The sequence below is a fragment of the Mesoplodon densirostris genome, chromosome 1, assembly GCF_025265405.1.
Source record: "Mesoplodon densirostris isolate mMesDen1 chromosome 1, mMesDen1 primary haplotype, whole genome shotgun sequence".
NCBI lineage: Eukaryota > Metazoa > Chordata > Mammalia > Artiodactyla > Ziphiidae > Mesoplodon > Mesoplodon densirostris.
This window is the reverse complement of record NC_082661.1, coordinates 177687850-177704661: the sequence shown is the minus strand read 5'-3', so window position 1 is coordinate 177704661 and position 16812 is coordinate 177687850. Positions and strand designations below refer to the sequence as shown.

At 43.3% G+C, this 16812-nt stretch overlaps 1 protein-coding gene across 1 annotated transcript in view; it reads left to right on the top strand.

Moving 5' to 3' along the window:
• Window positions 1-16812, top strand: part of CDH23 (cadherin related 23) — a 408054-nt gene that overhangs the window by 265062 nt on the left and 126180 nt on the right. Inside the window, exons 15-16 of the mRNA XM_060092078.1 lie at window positions 14122-14359; window positions 15790-15895. Coding sequence (XP_059948061.1) covers window positions 14122-14359; window positions 15790-15895 — 344 coding nt within the window. The remainder of the gene's footprint in view (window positions 1-14121; window positions 14360-15789; window positions 15896-16812) is intronic.

Here is a 16812-nt window from a genome sequence, read left to right as displayed (position 1 = left end):
GCATTCTCCCAGGGAAGCCGTCCCTGGATCCTGGGACCCCGGAAGTGACAGGCTGCACAGGCTCCCCGGAAGGGCGGCGTGGACAGTGACCTGCGCTCGCACACAGGCGTCTTGGTGGCGGCAGCAGCAGCCCCAGTGTCCCACGCCCATCTCTGGGGTCCGTGCTTTCAGCCGCGGCTTGCGCCCGTCTCTTGAGCTCCTTTAAGCAGCGCTCTTAATCCCCTCTCCTCGTGCACCAGGAAACAAAGAGGGAAGGAAAAGTCTCTTGCCTCTTCGGCAGGTTCAGACCTTCTCCCAGACTCCCTCCTGGCTAGCCGTGGTGCACCAGCCCCTTCAGGCTGTGTTCACGCCGCCAGCCCCAGTCCTCTCCCTGTGCTCCGACCGAAGCCCGAGCCCCAGCTCCCAGCGCCACCCGCCCCGGCGGGTGAGCAGACAAGCCTCTCGGGCTGGTGAGTGCCGGTTGGCACAGATCCTCTGTGCGGGAATCTTTCCGCTTTGCCCTACCCAGGTACGTGGGGGAGTTTCTTGCCTTTTGGGGGTCTGAGGTCTTCTGCCAGCGTTCAGTAGGTGTTCTGTAGGAGTTGTTCCACCTGTAGCTGTATTTCTGGTGTATCTGTGGGGAGGAAGGTGATCTCCGCGTCTTACTCTTCCACCATCTTCCCCAGAAGTCTCTGTCCCATAGGTTTTGTATCATTGTGTTCTTATTGTCATTTGTCTGTAGGTATTTCTTTATTTCCTCTTTGATTTCTTCAATGATCCGTTGGTTGTTTGGTAATATATTGTTTAGCCTCCACGTGTTTATGTTTTTTACAGTTTTTTTTCTTGTAATTGATTTCTAATGTCATAACATTGTGGTCTGAAAAGAGGCTTGATATGATTTCAATTTCCTTAAATTTGCCAAGCCTTGTTTCATGGACCAGCATGTGACGTATCCTGAGAATGTTCCATGTGCACTTGAGAAGACTGTGTATTCTACTGCTTTTGGATGGAATGTTCTATAAATATCAAGTAAGTCCATCTGGTCTAATGTGTCATTTAAGGCCTGTGTTTCCTTATTGATTTTCTGTCTGGATTATCTGTCCATTGATGTAAGTGGGGTGTTAAAGTCCCCTACTATTGTTATGTTACTGTCACTTTCTCCACTTGTGGCTGTTATCATTTGCCTTATATATTGAGGTCCTCCTATGTTGGGTGCATATATATTTACAATCGTTATATCTTCTTCTTGGTCGTATCCCTTGATCATTAAGTAGTGTCCTTTTTTGTCTCTTTTAAGTCATTATTTTAAAGTCTATTTTGTCTGATATGAGTATTGCTACTCCAGCTTTCTTTTAATTTCCATGTGCATGGAATACCTTTTTCCAGCCCCCTCACTGTCAGTCTGTATGTGTCCCTGGATCTGAAGTGGATCTCTTGTACATAGCATATATTCGGGTCTTGTTTTTGTATACATCCAGCCAGTCTGTGTCTTTTGGTTGGAGCATTTAATCCATTTACATTTAAGGTAGTTATCAATAAGTATATTCTTATTGCCATTTTGTTAAGTCTTTTGGATTTGTTTCTGTGGATTTCTTTTTGTTCCTTTCCTCATTTGTTCTCTTCTCTTATGATTTGATGATTATCTTTAGTTGCATGTTTGGATTGCTTTCTTTTGTGTGTGTGTGTGTGTGTGTGTGTGTGTATGTGTGTGTATCTATTGTAGACTTTTGGTTTGTGATTCCCATGAGGTTTTGATATAGCAGTCTATATATAAACGAGTTGCTGGTCTCTTAATTTCAAATGTATTTCCAGCATCCTCTAGTCTCCTCTTCTCACGAATGCTGGTTTTGATACATATTTGTGTGTGGATGATTTCTTACCTTTACTGTATGTTTGCCTTTACCGGTGAGCTTTCACATTCATAATTTTCTTGTTTCTAGTTGTGGCCTTTTCTTTTCTGCCTAAAGAGGTTCCCCTAGTATTTGTTGAAAAGCTGGTTTGGTGGTGCTGAATTCTCTTAGTTTTTTTTTTTTTTTTCGGTACGCGGGCCTCTCACTGTTGTAGCCTCTCCCATTGCGGAGCACAGGCTCCAGACGCGCAGGCTCAGTGGCCATGGCTCATGGGCCCAGCTGCTCCGTGGCATGTGGGATCTTCCCATACTGGGGCACGAACCCGTGTCCCCTGCATCGGCAGGCAGACTCTCAACCACTGTGTCACCAGGGAAGCCTTTTTAGTTTTTACTTATCTGTAAAGCTTTTGATTTATTCATCAAATCTTTTTTTTTAAGATTTTTTTTGATGTGGACCATTTTTGAAGTCTTTATTGGATTTGTTACAAATTTGCTTCTGCTGTTTGTTTTGGTTTTTTGGCCCCGAGGCATGTGGGATCTTAGCTCCCCAACCAGAGATTGAACCTGCAACCCCTGCATTGGAAGGCAAAGTCTTAACCATTGGACCACCAGGGAAGTCCCTCCCCATCTAATCTTAATGAGAGCCTTGCTGGGTAGAGTATTCTTGGTTGTAGGTTCTTCCCTTTCATCACTTTAAATATATCATGCCACTCCTTTCTGGCCTGCATAGTTGCTGCTGAGCAATTAGCTGATAAACTTATGGGAGTTCCCTTGTGTGTTATTTGTTGCTTTTCTCTTGTTACTTTTAATATTTTTTCTTTGTCTTTAGTTTTTGTCATTTTGATTACTCTGTGTCTCAGCATGTTCCTCCTTGGGTTTATCCTGCCAGGGACTCTCCATGCTTCCTGGACTTGGGTGCCTATTTCCTTCCCCATGTTAGAGAAGTTTGCAGCTATTATCTATTCACATATTTTCTCAGGTCTTTTCTCTCTCTTGTTCTTCTCTGGGACCCCTATAAATGTGAACGTTGGTGCATTTAATGTTGTCCCAGAGGTCTCTTAGACTGTCTTCATTTCTTTTCATTCTTTTTTCTTTATTCTGTTCCGTGGCAGTGATTTCCACCGTTCTGTCTTCCAGGTCACTTATTGGTTTTCTGCCTCCGTTCCTCTGCTATTGATTCCTTCTAGTGTATTTTTCATTTCACTTATTGTATTGTTCATCTCTGTTTGTTCTTTAGTTCTTCTAGGTCTTTGTTAAATATTTCTTGTGTCTTCTTGATCTGTGCCACCATTCTTTTTCTGAGATCTTGGAACATCTTTACTGTCATTTCTCTGAATTCTTTTTTGAGTAGATTGCCTGTCTCCTCTTCACTTAGTTGTTCTTCTGGGGTTTTATGTTTTTCCTTCTGGAAACATATTCCTCTGCTGTCTTATTTTGCCTAACTTTCTATGATTACGGTTTCTGTCCCACAGGCTGCAGTGTTGTAGTTCTTCTTGCTTCTGCTTTCTGCACCTTGGTGGATGAGGCAGTCTGAGAGGCTTGTGCAGGTTTCCTGGTGGGAGCTACTGGTTCCTGCCCACTGGCAGGTAGAGCTGGATCTTGTCCCTCTGATGGGCAGAGCTTTGTCAGAGGTTGTGTTTAGCAGGCAGTTTTGTGGTCAGGAAGACTTTCAGGAGCCTGTTTGCTGATGGGTAAGGCTGTTTTCCCTCCTTGTTTGTTTTTTAGTCTGAGGCATCCCAGCACTGGAGCTTACAGGCTGTTGGCTGGGGCCAGGTCTTTGTGAGAAAATGGCCACCTCCAGGAGTGCTTATGCCAATAAGTACTCACCAGAACTGTGGCTTCCAGTGTCTTTGTCCGTGCAGTAAGCCACAACTGCCCCCACATTTGCAGTAGACTTGCCAATACCAGTAGGTAGGTGTGACCCAGGCTCTTATGAGGTCACTGTTTTTTTCCTGGATCCTGGTGTGCACAAGACCTTGTGTGCGCACTCCACAAATGGAATTTCTGTTTCCCCCAGTCCTTTGGAATTTCTGTGATCAAACCCTGCTGGTCTTCAAAGCCAGATTCTCTGGGGGCTCCCCCTCCCATTGCCAGACCCCCAGGCTAGGGACCCTGATGTGGGGCTCAGAACTTTCACTCCTGTGGGAGAACTTCTGTGGTATAATTATTTTCCAGTTTGTGGGCTGCCCACCCAGTGGGTATGGGATTTGATTTTTTCATGATTGCACCCCTCATATCATCTCTTTATGGTTTCTTCTTTGTCTTTGGATGTAAGATATCTTTTTTGGTAGGTTCCAGTGTTGTTGTTGTTGATGGGTATTCAGCAGTTAGTTGTGATTTTGGTCTTTTCATAAGAAGAGGTCAGGTCACATCTTCTACTCTGCCATCTTGTCTCCCAACAAGAACATTTTTTTTCCTTTCCTTTGTGCTTCATCTAGCTTCACTTGCTCATAGGGTACCACAGACAGAGGCCTCCACCCAGCACTTCAGACCAGAGTTCCTCTGATCTATGTGTTTGCTTTTATGCCACTACCATACTGTTTTGATTCCTATAACTTTGTGATATAGTTTGAAATCAGGGAGCATGATGCTTTATTCTTCTTTCTCAAGATTAGTTTGGCTACCAGGGGTCTGTTATGGTTCCACACAAATTTTAGGATTGTTTGTTCTATTTCTGTGAAAAATGCCATTGGAATTTTGGTAGAGACTGCACTGAATCTGCAGATTGCTCTAGGTAGTTTGGACATTTTAGCAATATTAATTCTTCCAATCCATGAACTTGGAATATCTTTCTATTTATTGGTCTTCTTCCATTTCTTTCATCAATGTCATATTTTTCAGCGTGCAGGTCTTTCATCTCCTTGGTTAAATTTATTCCTAGGTAGTATTTTATTGTTTTTTGATGCGACTGTAAATGGGATTTTATTCTTAATTTTTCTTTCTGATAGTTCATTATTAGTGTGTAGAAATGAAACCGATTTTTGTATATTGATTTTGTATACTGCAACTATACCAAATTCCTTTTATTCTGACAGTTTTTTGGTGGAGTCTTGGGTTTTCTTTATATAATATCATGTCATCTGCAAGTAGTGACAATTTTACTTCTTTTCAGATTTGAATGGCTTTTTTTTTTCTTGCTTAATTGTTCTGGCTAGGATTTCCAGTACTACTTGAATAAAAGTGGTGAGAGTGGACATCATTATCTTGTTCTGATCTTAGAGATAAAGCTTTCAAGTTTTCAGCATTGAGTATAATGCTAGCTTTGGGCTTGTCACATATGGCTTTTATTATCCTGAGGTACTTTCCCTCTATACCCAGTTTGTTGAGAATTGTTATCATAAATGGATATTGAAATTTGTCACATGCTTATTCTGTATTTATTGAGATGATCATATGATATTATCTTTCACTGTGTTAATGTAGTGTGTCACATTGATTTGCAGATGTTGAACCATCTTTGCATCCCTGGAATAAATCCCACTTGATCATGGTATATGATCCTCTTAATGTTCTGTTGAATTTGGTTGGCTAATATTTTGTGAAGTTTTTACATCTTTGTTCATCAAGGATATTGGCCTGTAATTTTCTTTTCTTGTGTTGTCCTTGTCTGGTTTTGGTATCAGGTTAATGCTGGAATCATAAAATGAGTTTGGAAGTACTCCTTACTCTTCTGTTTTTGGGAAGAGTTTGAGAAGGTTTGGAATTGATTGTTCTTTAAATTTTTGATAGAATTCACCAGTGAAGCCACCTGGTCTTGGACTTTTGTTTGGGGGAGATTTTTTTTAACATATTTATTGGAGTATAATTGCTTTACAATGGTGTGTTTGTTTCTGCATTATAACAGAGTGAATCAGTTAGACATATATGTATATCCCCGTATCTCTTCCCTCTTGCATCTCCCTCCCTCCCACCCTCCCTGTCCCACCCCTCTAGGTGGTCACAAAGCACCAAGCTGATATCCCTGTGCTATGTGGCTGCTTCCCAGTAGCTATCTATTTTACATTTGGTAGTGTATATATGTCCATGCCACTCTCTCACTTTGTCCCAGCTTACCCTTCCCCCTCCCCATATCCTCAAGTCCATTCTCTAGTAGGTCTGCGTCTTTATTCACGTCTTGCCCCTAGGTTCTTCATGACCATTTATTTTTTTATTTTTAGATTCCATATATATGTGTTAACATACGATATTTGTTTTTCTCTTTCTGACTTACTTCACTCTGTATGACAGACTCTAGGTCCATCCACCTCACTACAAATAACTCAATTTCGTTTCTTTTTATGGCTGAGTAATATTCCATTGTATACATGAGCCACATCTTCTTTATCCATTCATCTGTCGATGGACACTAGGTTGCTTACATGTCCTGGCTATTGTAAACAGAGCTGCAATGAATATTTTGGTACATGACTCTCTTTGAATTATGGTTTTCTCAGGGTATATGCCCAGTAGTGGGATTGCTGGGTCATATGGTACTTCTATTTTTAGTTTTTTAGGGAACCTCCATACTGTTCTCCATAGTGGCTGTATCAATTTACATTCCCACTAACACTGCAAGATGGTTCCCTCTTCTCCACACCCTCTCCAGCATTTATTGCTTGTACATTTTTTGATGATGGCCATTCTGAACAATGTGAGATGATATCTCATTGTAGTTTTGACTTACACTTCTCCAATGATTAATGATGTTGAGCATCCTTTCATGTGTTTGTTGGCAATCTGTATATCTTCTTTGGAGCAATGTCTGTTTAGGTCTTCTGCCCATTTGTGGATTGGGTTGTTTGTTTTTTTTGATATTGAGCTGCATGAGCTGCTTGTAAATTTTGGAGATTAATCCTTTGTCAGTTGCTTCATTTGCAAATATTTTCTCCCATTCTGAGGGTTGTCTTTTTGTCTTGTTTATGGTTTCCTTTGCTGTGCAAAAGCTTTTAAGTTTCATTAGGTCCCATTTGTTTATTTTTGTGTTTATTTCCATTTCTCTAGGAGGTGTGTCAAAAAGGATCTTGCTGTGATTTATGTCATGGAGTGTTCTGCCTATGTTTTCCTCTAAGAGTTTTATAGTGTCTGGCCTTACATTTAGGTCTTTAATCCATTTTGAGTTTACTTTTGCGTATGGTGTTATGGAGTGTTCTAATTTCATTCTTTTACATGTAGCTGTCCAGTTTTCCCAGCACCAGTTATTAAAGAGGCTGTCTTTTCTCCACTGTATATTCTTGCCTCCTTTATGAAAGATAAGGTGACCATATGTGCATGGGTTTATCTCTGGGCTTTCTATCCTGTGCCATTGATCTATATTTCTGTTTTTGTGCCAGTACCATACTGTCTTGATTACTGTAGCTTTGTAGTATAGTCTGAAGTCAGAGCCTGATTCCTCCAGCTCCATTTCTCTTTGTCAAGATTGCTTTGGCTATTTGGGGTCTTTTGTGTTTCCATACAAATTGTGAAATTTTTTGCTCTAGTTCTGTGAAAAATGCCATTGGTAATTTGATAGGTATTGCATTGTATCTGTAGATTGCTTTGGGTAGTATAGTCATTTTCACAATGTTGATTCTTCCAATTCAAGAACATGGTATATCTCACTATCTATTTATATCATCTTTAATTTCTTTCATCAGGGTCTTATAGTTTTCTGCATACAAGTCTTTTGTCTCCTTAGGTAGGTTTATTCCTAGGTGTTTTATTCTTTTTGTTGCAGTGGTAAATGGGAGTGTTTTCTTAATTTCACTTTCAGATTTTTCATCATTAGTGTATAGGAATGCAAGAGATTTCTGTGCATTAATTTTGTATCCTGCTACTTTACCAAATTCAATGATTAGCTGTAGTAGTTCTCTGGTAGAATCTTTAGGATTCTCTATGTATAGTATAATGTCATCTGCAATCAGTGACAGCTTTACTTCTTCTTTTCCAATTTGGATTCCTTTTATTTCTTTTTCTTCTCTGATTGCTGTGGCTAAAACTTCCAAAACTATGTTGAATAATAGTCATTAGAGTGGGCAGCCTTGTCTTTTTGCTGATCTTACTGGAAATGGTTTCAGTTTTTCACCATTGGAAATGATGTTGGCTGTGGATTTGTCATATATGGCCTTTATTATGTTGAGGTAAGTTCCCTCTATGCCTACTTTCTGGAGGGTTTTTATCATAAATGGGTGTTGAATTTTGTCAAAAGCTTTCTCTGCATCTATTGAGATGATCATATGGTTTTTCTCCTTCAATTTGTTAATATGGTGTATCACATTGATTGATTTGTGTATATTGAAGAATCCTTGCATTCCTGGGATAAACCCCATTTGTTCATAGTGTATGATCTTTTTAATGTGCTGCTGGATTCTGTTTGTTAGTATTTTTTTGAGGATTTTTGCATCTTATGTTCATCAGTGATATTGGCCTGTAGTTTTCTTTTTTTGTGACATCTTTGTCTGGTTTTGGTATCAGGGTGATGGTGGCCTCATAGAAAGAGTTTGGGGGTGTTCCTCCCTCTGCTATATTTTGGAAGAGTTTGAGAACGATAGGTGTTAGCTCTTCTCTAAATGTTTGATAGAATTCGCCTGTGAAGCCATCTGGTCCTTGGCTTTTGTTTGTTGGAAGATTTTAAATCACAGTTTCAATTTCAGTTCTTGTGATTGGTCTGTTCATATTTTCTCTTTCTTCCTGATTCAGTCTCAGAAGGTTGTGCATTTCTAAGCATTTGTCCATTTCTTCCAGGTTGTCCATTTTATTGGCATAGAGTTGCTTGTAGTAATCTCTCATGATCGTTTGTATTTCTGCAGTGTCAGTTGTTACTTCTCCTTTTCATTTCTAATTCTATTGATTTGAGTCTTCTCCCTTTTTTTCTTAATGAGTCTGGCTAGTGGTTTATCAATTTTGTTTATCTTCTCAAAGAACCAGCTTTTAGTTTTATTGATCTTTGCTATCACTTCCTTCATTTCTTTTTCATTTATTTCTGATCTGATATTTATGATTTCTTTCCTTTTGCTAACTTTGGGGTTTTGTTGTTCTTCTTTCTCTAATTGCTTTAGGTGTAAGTTTAGGTTGTTATTTGGATTTTTCTTGTTTCTTAAGGTAGGATTGTATTGCTATAAACTTCCCTCTTAGAACTGCTTTTGCTTCATCCTGTAGGTTTTGGGTCATTGTGTTTTCATTGTCATTTGTTTCTCCATATTTTTTTATTTCCTCTTTGATTTCTTCAGTAACCTCTTGGTTATTAAGTAGTGTATTGTTTAGCCTCCATGTGTTTGTATTTTTTACAGATTTTTTCCTGTAATTGATATTTAGTCTCACAGCGTTGTTGTCAGAAAAGATACTTGATACGATTTCAATTTTCTTAAATTTACCAAGGCTTGATTTGTGACCCAAGATATGATCTATCCTGGAGAATGTTCCATGAGCACTTGAGAAGAAAGTGTATTCTGTTGTTTTTGAATGGATTGTCCTATAAATATCAATTAAGTCCATCTTGTTTAATATATCCTTTAAAGCTTGTGTTTATTTATTTATTTTCATTTTGGATGATCTCTCCATTGGTGAAAGTGGGGTGTTAAAGTCCCCTACTATGACTGTGTTACTGTCTATTTCCCCTTTTGTGGCTGTTAGTATTTGCCTTATGTATTGAGGTGCTCCTATGTTGGGTGCATAAATATTTACAATTGTTATATCTTCTTTGATTGATCCCTTGATGATTATGTAGTGTCCTTCTTTGTCTCTTGTAATAATCTTTGTTTTAAAGTCTATTTTGTCTGATGTGAGAATTACTACTCCAGCTTTCTTTTGGTTTCCATTTGCATGGAATATCTTTTTCCATCCCCTAACTTTCAGTCTGTATGTGTCCCTAGGTCTGAAGTGGGTCTCTTGTAGCCAGCATATGTATGGGTCTTGTTTTTGTATCCATTCAGCCAGTCTATGTCTTTTGGTTGGAGCATTTAATCCATTCACATTTAAGGTAATTATTGATATGTATGTTCCTATTACCATTTTCTTAATTGTTTTGGGTTTGTTATTATAGGTCTTTTCCTTCTCTTGTGTTTCCTGCCTAGAGAAGTTCCTTTAGCATTTGTTGTAAAACTGGTTTGGTGGTGCTGAATTCTCTTAGGTTTTGCTTGTCTGTAGAGGTTTTAATTTCTCCGTCAAATGTGAATGAGATCCTTGCTGGGTAGAGTAATCTTGGTTGTAGGTTTTTCCCCTTCATCACTTTAAATATGTCCTGCTACTCTCTTCTGGCTTGCTGAGTTTCTGCTGAAAGATCAGCTGTTCACCTTATGGGGATTCCTTTGTATGTTATTTGTTGGTTTTCCCTTGCTGCTTTTAATATTTTTTCTTTGTATTTAATTTTTGATAGTTTGATTAATATGTGTCTTGGTGCATTTCTCCTTGGATTTATCCTGTATGGGACTTTCTGTGCTTCCTGGACTAGATTAACTATTTACTTTCCCATATTAGGGAAGTTTTCAACTATAATCTCTTCAAATATTTTCTCAGTCCCTTTCATTTCCTCTTTTTCTTCTGGGACCCCTATAATTCGAATGTTGGTGTGTTTAATGTTGTCCCAGAGGTCTCTGAGACTGTCCTCAGTTCTTTTCATTCTTTTTTCTTTATTCTGCTCTGCAGTAGTTATTTCCACTATTTTATCTTCCAGGTCACTTATCCATTCTTCTGCTTCAGTTATTCTGCTATTGATCCCTTCTAGAGAATATTTAATTTCATTTATTGTGTTGTTCATCACTGTTTGTTTGCTCTTTAGTTCTTCTAGGTCCTTGTTAAACTTTTCTTGTATTTTCTCCATTCTATTTCCAAGATTTTGGATCATCTTTACTATCATTATTCTGAATTCTTTTTCAGGTAGACTACCTATTTCCTCTTCATTTGTTAGGTCTGGTGGGTTTTTACCTTGCTTCTTCATCTCCTGTGTGTTTCTCTCTCGTCTCATCTTGCTTAACTTATTGTGTTTGGGGTCTCCTTTTCACAGACTGCAAGTTCGTAGTTCTCATTGTTTTTTTGGTAGAAAGGAAAGTTGCTTTTAATCAGAATGCTGGCAATCTGGGGAGAAGGTGGACTCATGTCCCTCAAAAACTAACTCCCAAGATTCTGCTTTACCATGAAAGGTTTTAAAGGGAAAAGGACAAGTAATTTCAGTTAATCATTGAGATGGGGGTCTGAGTCATTGCCATCTCCCACTGAATGCAGGCTTGTTGACTCCTAGTGATCTTTCTTTAGATGCTATTTTGCTCACACAGTTTGTTCACAAAGTTTATTTGAAAGATTACTGAAGGGGAAGCTAGGGAAACAATCTGGTCATCTGTTAATTACTTTTTCTTCATTTCTACTTCTTTGATCTATGGAAAGAACCAACAGGTTAGTCAAGGTATGTGTGATCAAAAGATATGAAATGTGTGCTAGGGCCAGAGATGAGCAGAGCATGGGGGTGCATGGTTATATTAGTTACAATATAGCTTTGCTAAAGTGACAAAACAAAGGGGCCTCCTGCAGAGTGCTCTCTTCTGCAAAGAGCTCTTTCCTGCCAAAAGCTGCTTACAAATCCCCACTTGTCAGAACATCATTCCATTTTTGTGGGATTATGGGTGAAGGTCTATCTTCTGTAACTTCTTCCTGCTGACATAGGGTGCCATATTCTTAGAGTGGAAGATGTCAATGTAGTTCTGTAGCATCACTTTGCTGACAGTTTTAGTTGCCTATTTACATACATGGGCAGAACAAGCTACAGTTATTTTGATGCCCGTAAAATTATAGATTATTTTGATGTCTACCCCCAGTGGCTAAGGTTGGTTCAGTGGGTTGTGCAGGCTTCCTGGTGGAGGGGACTAGTGCCTGTGTTCTGGTGGATGAGGCTGGATCTTGTCTTTCTGGTGGGCAGGTCCATGTCTGGTGGTGTGTTTTGGGGTGTCTGTGGCCTTATTATGGTTTTAGGCAGCCTCTCTGCTAATGGGTGGGGTTGTGTTCCTGTCTTGCTAGTTGTTTGGCATGGGGTGTCCAGCACTGGAGCTTGCTGGTCATTGAGTGGAACTGGGTCTTGATGTTAAGATGGAGACCTCTGGGGGATTTTCACCATTTGATATTACGTGGAGCTGGGAAGTCTCTTGTGGACCAATGTCCTGAACTTGTTTCTCCCCCCTTAGAGGTGCAGCCCTGATGCCTGGCTGGAGCACCAAGAGCCTGTCATCCACACAGCTCAGAATAAATGGGAGAAAAGAAAGAAAGAAAGAAGAAGATAAAACTAAATTAAAAATTTACTAAAATTAAAAATTAAAAAATAATTATTTAAAAAAATTTTAAGTAATAAAAAAGAGAGAGCAACCAAAACAAATCCACCAATAATAAATAACAAGTGCTACAAACTATACTAAAACAAACAAACAAACAAAAAAACGGACAGACTGAACCCTAGGACAAATGGTAAAAGCAGAGCTATTCAGACAAAATCACACACAGAAGCATACACATACACACTCACAAACTGAGAAAAAGGGGAAAAATATATATATATATATATATCGGTGCTCCCAAAGTCCACCTCCTCAATTTGGGATGATTCATTGTCTATTCAGGTATTCTACCGATGCAGGGTACATCAAGTTGATTGTGGAGATTTAATCCACTGCTCCTGAGGCTGCTGGGAGAAATTTCCCTTTCTCTTCTTTGTTCGCACAGCTCCTGGGGTTCAGCTTTGGAATTGGACCCGCCTCTGCGTGTAGGCCGCCTGAGGGCGTCTTTTCCCGCCCAGACAGGATGGGGTTAAAGGAGCAGCAGCTTTGGGGGCTCTGGCTCACTCAGGCCGGGGGGAGGGAGGGGTACGGATGCGGGGCGAGCATGCGGCGGCAGAGGCCGACGGGACGTTGCACCAGCCTGAGGCGCGCCGTGCGTTCTCCGGGGGAATTTGTCCCTGGATCACGGGACCCTGGCAGTGGCAGGCTGCACAGGCTCCCTGAAAGGGGGTGTGGACAGTGACCTGCGCTCTCACACAGGCTTCTTGGTGGCGGCAGCGGCAGCCTTAGCGTCTCATGCCCATCTCTGGGGTCCACGCTGATAGCCGCGGCTCTCGCCCGTCTCTGGAGCTCATTAAAGCGGTGCTCTGAATCCCCTCTCCTCACGCACCAGGAAACAAAGAGGCAAGAAAAAGTTTCTTGCCTCTTCAGCAGCTCCAGACCTTTTCCCGGACTCCCTCCCGGCTAGCTGTGGCGCACTAGCCCCCTGCAGGCTGTGTTCACGCCACCAACCCCAGTCCTCTCCCTGGGATCCGACCAAAGCCCGAGCCTCAGCTCCCAGCCCTGCCCGCCCTGGCGGGTGAGCAGACAAGCCTCTCGGGCTGGTGAGTGCTGGTCGGCGCTGATCCTCTGTGCGCAAATCTCTCCGCTTTGCCCTCCGCACCCCTGTTTCTGCGCTCTCCTCCGCTACTCTGAAGCTTCCCCCCACCCCCCGCAATCTCCGCCCGCAAAGGGCCTTCCTAGTGTGTGGCAACCTTTCCTCCTTCACAGCTCCCTCCCAGAGGTGCAGGTCCCGTCCCTATTCTTTTGTCTCTGTTTTTTCTTTTTTCTTTTGCCCTACCCAGGTACGTGGGGAGTTTCTTGCCTTTTGGGAGGTCTGAGGTCTTCTGCCAGCATTCAGTAGGTGTTCTGTAGGAGTTGTTCCACATGTAGATGTATTTCTGATGTATTTGTGGGGGGGAGGGTGATCTCCATGTCTTACTCTTCTGCCATCTTGAAGCTCCTCCTGGGGGAGATTTTTGATCACTGGTTCAATCTCCTTACTAGTAATCGGTGTGTTCAGATTTTGTATTTCTTCATGATTCAGTCTTGGCAGGTTGTATGTTTCCAGGAATTTATTCATTTTGTCTAGATTGTTCAATTTGTTGGCATATAATTTTTCTTAATAGTCACTAATGATCGTTTGTATGTCTGTGGTATCAGTTTTAAGAATTTCTGACCATCACAGTTCTTCAACATCTAAATGTCTCCAGTAGGCAGAAAGTCTTGTTCTCAGCAAGAAGAGGGCCATTCTGCCTGTCGCCTCTTTGATTAAATCAACACATTCCTGCCCTTTCAGTACCTGACCACCACTCCACCCCTCATGTGGCACTGATCCCTGCCCACCACATCCTGCCCCACCTCCTGTTAAACTTAGCTGTTCTTCTTATTTAGGGAAAATGAAAGAGAAGGCAGATTTCAGACTTCATTAATTTCTCTCTGTTTATCACCTTGGACAAGGACAGGCTGGTAAATGCAGGCCCTTATCTGCAAGCTGCTTGAAACCAAGGTGTCCTTTCCATTCCTCCTTCCTGCCTGACATAGGTTCTCTCTGGACAAGGACACGGGACTCATCATGCTGATTGCCAGACTGGACTATGAGCTCATCCAGCGCTTCACCTTGACAGTCATCGCCCGGGACGGGGGTGGTGAGGAAACCACAGGCCGGGTCAGAATCAACGTGTTGGACGTCAACGACAACGTGCCCACCTTCCAGAAGGACAGCTATGTGGGTGCCCTGAGAGAGAATGAGCCTTCCGTCACACAGCTGGTGCGGCTCCGGGTAAGATGCCGGGCTGCCCTTTGATCTGTCTGTTTACCTTGTCCTTCTCTCCCTGGTTTCCCCTTGACCGCCTGCTCAGGAAGCCACTGCAAGAAGTACTAACTGCCCATCCACAAAGAATTCTGCTCAGATCGGGGGTCACATTCTTGATCTGTGTCAGGCCACCTCTGAGTGGCACTTCATGTCCCTGGTTACTGAGTGAGTCTAGTGTCTGTCTCAGCTTAAATTTTAGGTCTCCATTCACCCCCCATCTCCCTTTGGTGAGTTCTGAGCAGTTCCCTGTGTAAGGCCCCCCATCCAAACCCTTTAATGACTGCTTAGAATCCAGTACTGCTACAGCTAGAAGGCACCAGAAACCATGGGCACAACCCAGTTCATGGAAGGGGAAACAGGAGGGGAGTGACAGATGCCATGAATTAGTAGAGGAGAGAGCCGGGACTAGAACTTGGGACTCTACGCTCCAAGCATCCTCCTGCAATGAGTCCCCACCACATGTTGGTGACCTCTGACCAGAAACTTCTTAATGTCCTCGTGCCCCTTCCCCACTCTGCAGACCCAGAATGACAGGACCCAGAACCTCCATTTAGAACTTATTTCTGAAGGAGTCAGGGATGAAGGCAAGGTGGAGGAGGTGGGCATGGGGGATACACAGAACACAGGACCACATGCCCTCCTAATGTAGCCCTGGCTCCCTGGTGGACCCTGCCCTCCCTCCCCACGCATCTCCTCTTACATGCAGAGTGGAGGGAGGCCCCTGGCGGCTCTCTAGGGTCAAAGACATCTGGAAAGAGCTAATTAATGCAGTCACCCCAGAGACAGTCAAGAGAAAGGAGGATCCCTGACCCAATTCCAAGTGCCTTCTTCCCTTCTTGCATTCATGCAACATGCATTTATTAGATTACCTACTGTGTTCCAAACACTGTGCTGGATTCTAGGTATCAGCTTCAGTCAGGAAGCAAAGTTCCTGCTTCCATGGAGCTGACAGGCAGGCAGAACGAGGAAGACAGAAATTAAATAAGAAGTTACAGTCGGGAGGGGGGACGAATGGGGTGCCCAGCACAGGGCCCTAACCCAGTCCAGAGGTCAGGGAAGGCCTCTGTGCATGAGATGCTCCAGCTGGTGCTGAGGGTGTAGGAGATGGCCGTGCCAGGTATGGTGGCAACCCTTTTCATCCTCTGGGTAAGGCTTGGCCTTCCTCTATTCCCCCAGGCCTTCAGCCTGCCCTCTAGATTCCCCAGGATACCTCCACACCCCAACATGAGGTGTGTCTGCTGGGAGCCAGAGAGTAGCCTCCAGCTGAGGGACAGGGAGGGCCTGGATCACCCAGACAAGGGGGCTCAGAGAGGGGCCAGCCCTCCCCTCCCACCTGCCGTCTGCGGGCCCCAGGGTTACTGAAAGCTCAAGGGCCCTGTCCGCCCTCTTCCTTCCAGGCAACGGATGAAGACTCTCCTCCCAACAACAAGATCACCTACAGCATAGTCAATGCCTCCGCCTTTGGCAGCTACTTCGACATCAGCATGTATGAGGGCTATGCAGGTACGCGTGGGGCAGGACTGAGGGCCCAGCCTGGGGAGGAGGGTTGGCAGGTGGGAGCAGGGTTGCACATGACACCTGTCTCAGGAGGGAGCCCTTCTGTCTCCCAGACACCCTGGACCACTTGGGAAGCTGCCCCACAGCTCCTGTCGTCTGGAGCAGCACGTAGTATGGGGTCACCATTTCATAGGCTCAACATCTGTGTCTCAGTTCAGCCAGATCTTTCTTTGAGTCTTAGGCCTGTGGGCAGTCAGGCATCTGAAGTTACCACAGTGTGTGGGGTTCCTATTAAGAAAGGCTGCCTGGCCGGATCTGTGGTGGGGGATGAGGGGGAGGGGAGCCAGGTAGCGGCTTGTTAGCCAAGTTTCCCCATCCTTTGGGCATGGTGTGGCCACTTCCCAGATCTTCTGGGCTGTGGCCTTTCCCTGCTTGGCCAGGCACAGTTCCCTACTCTGGACCTTGCCCTGCCTGCTGCACTGTGAGTCCAGAAAGGGAATAGTAGCAACAACCTCAAGCTTCAAGATCCCAAGAGACCACCTGGTTTTTTTTGTTGACACAACTGGGGCCCAGAGACAGGAGGTGACTTGCCCAAAGTCACACAGCAAAGCTGTCCAGGGAGGCCCTGTGATCTGGCTCTTGGTGGCTTTTCAGCACCTGCATCCCCACCAGAATCCGACCTCTTTGAACTTCTTGACACTCTCTCCCCTTACAGGGGTCACTTCCATGTCTTTGAAGAGTCTCTTCCTTCTGCTGGGAAAGCCCTTCCTCCCTGTCCCTTTGCCCTGCTTCCCTTTAACCTCTGGCTTGCTTTAGGGCTCATTTGGATATCCTCTCCTCTGCGAAGCTTCCCTAATACTTGAAGATGGTCTAGGTGTCCCCAGGGCAGAGCAGATGTGCACTGGATGGCTCTGAGTGCAGTG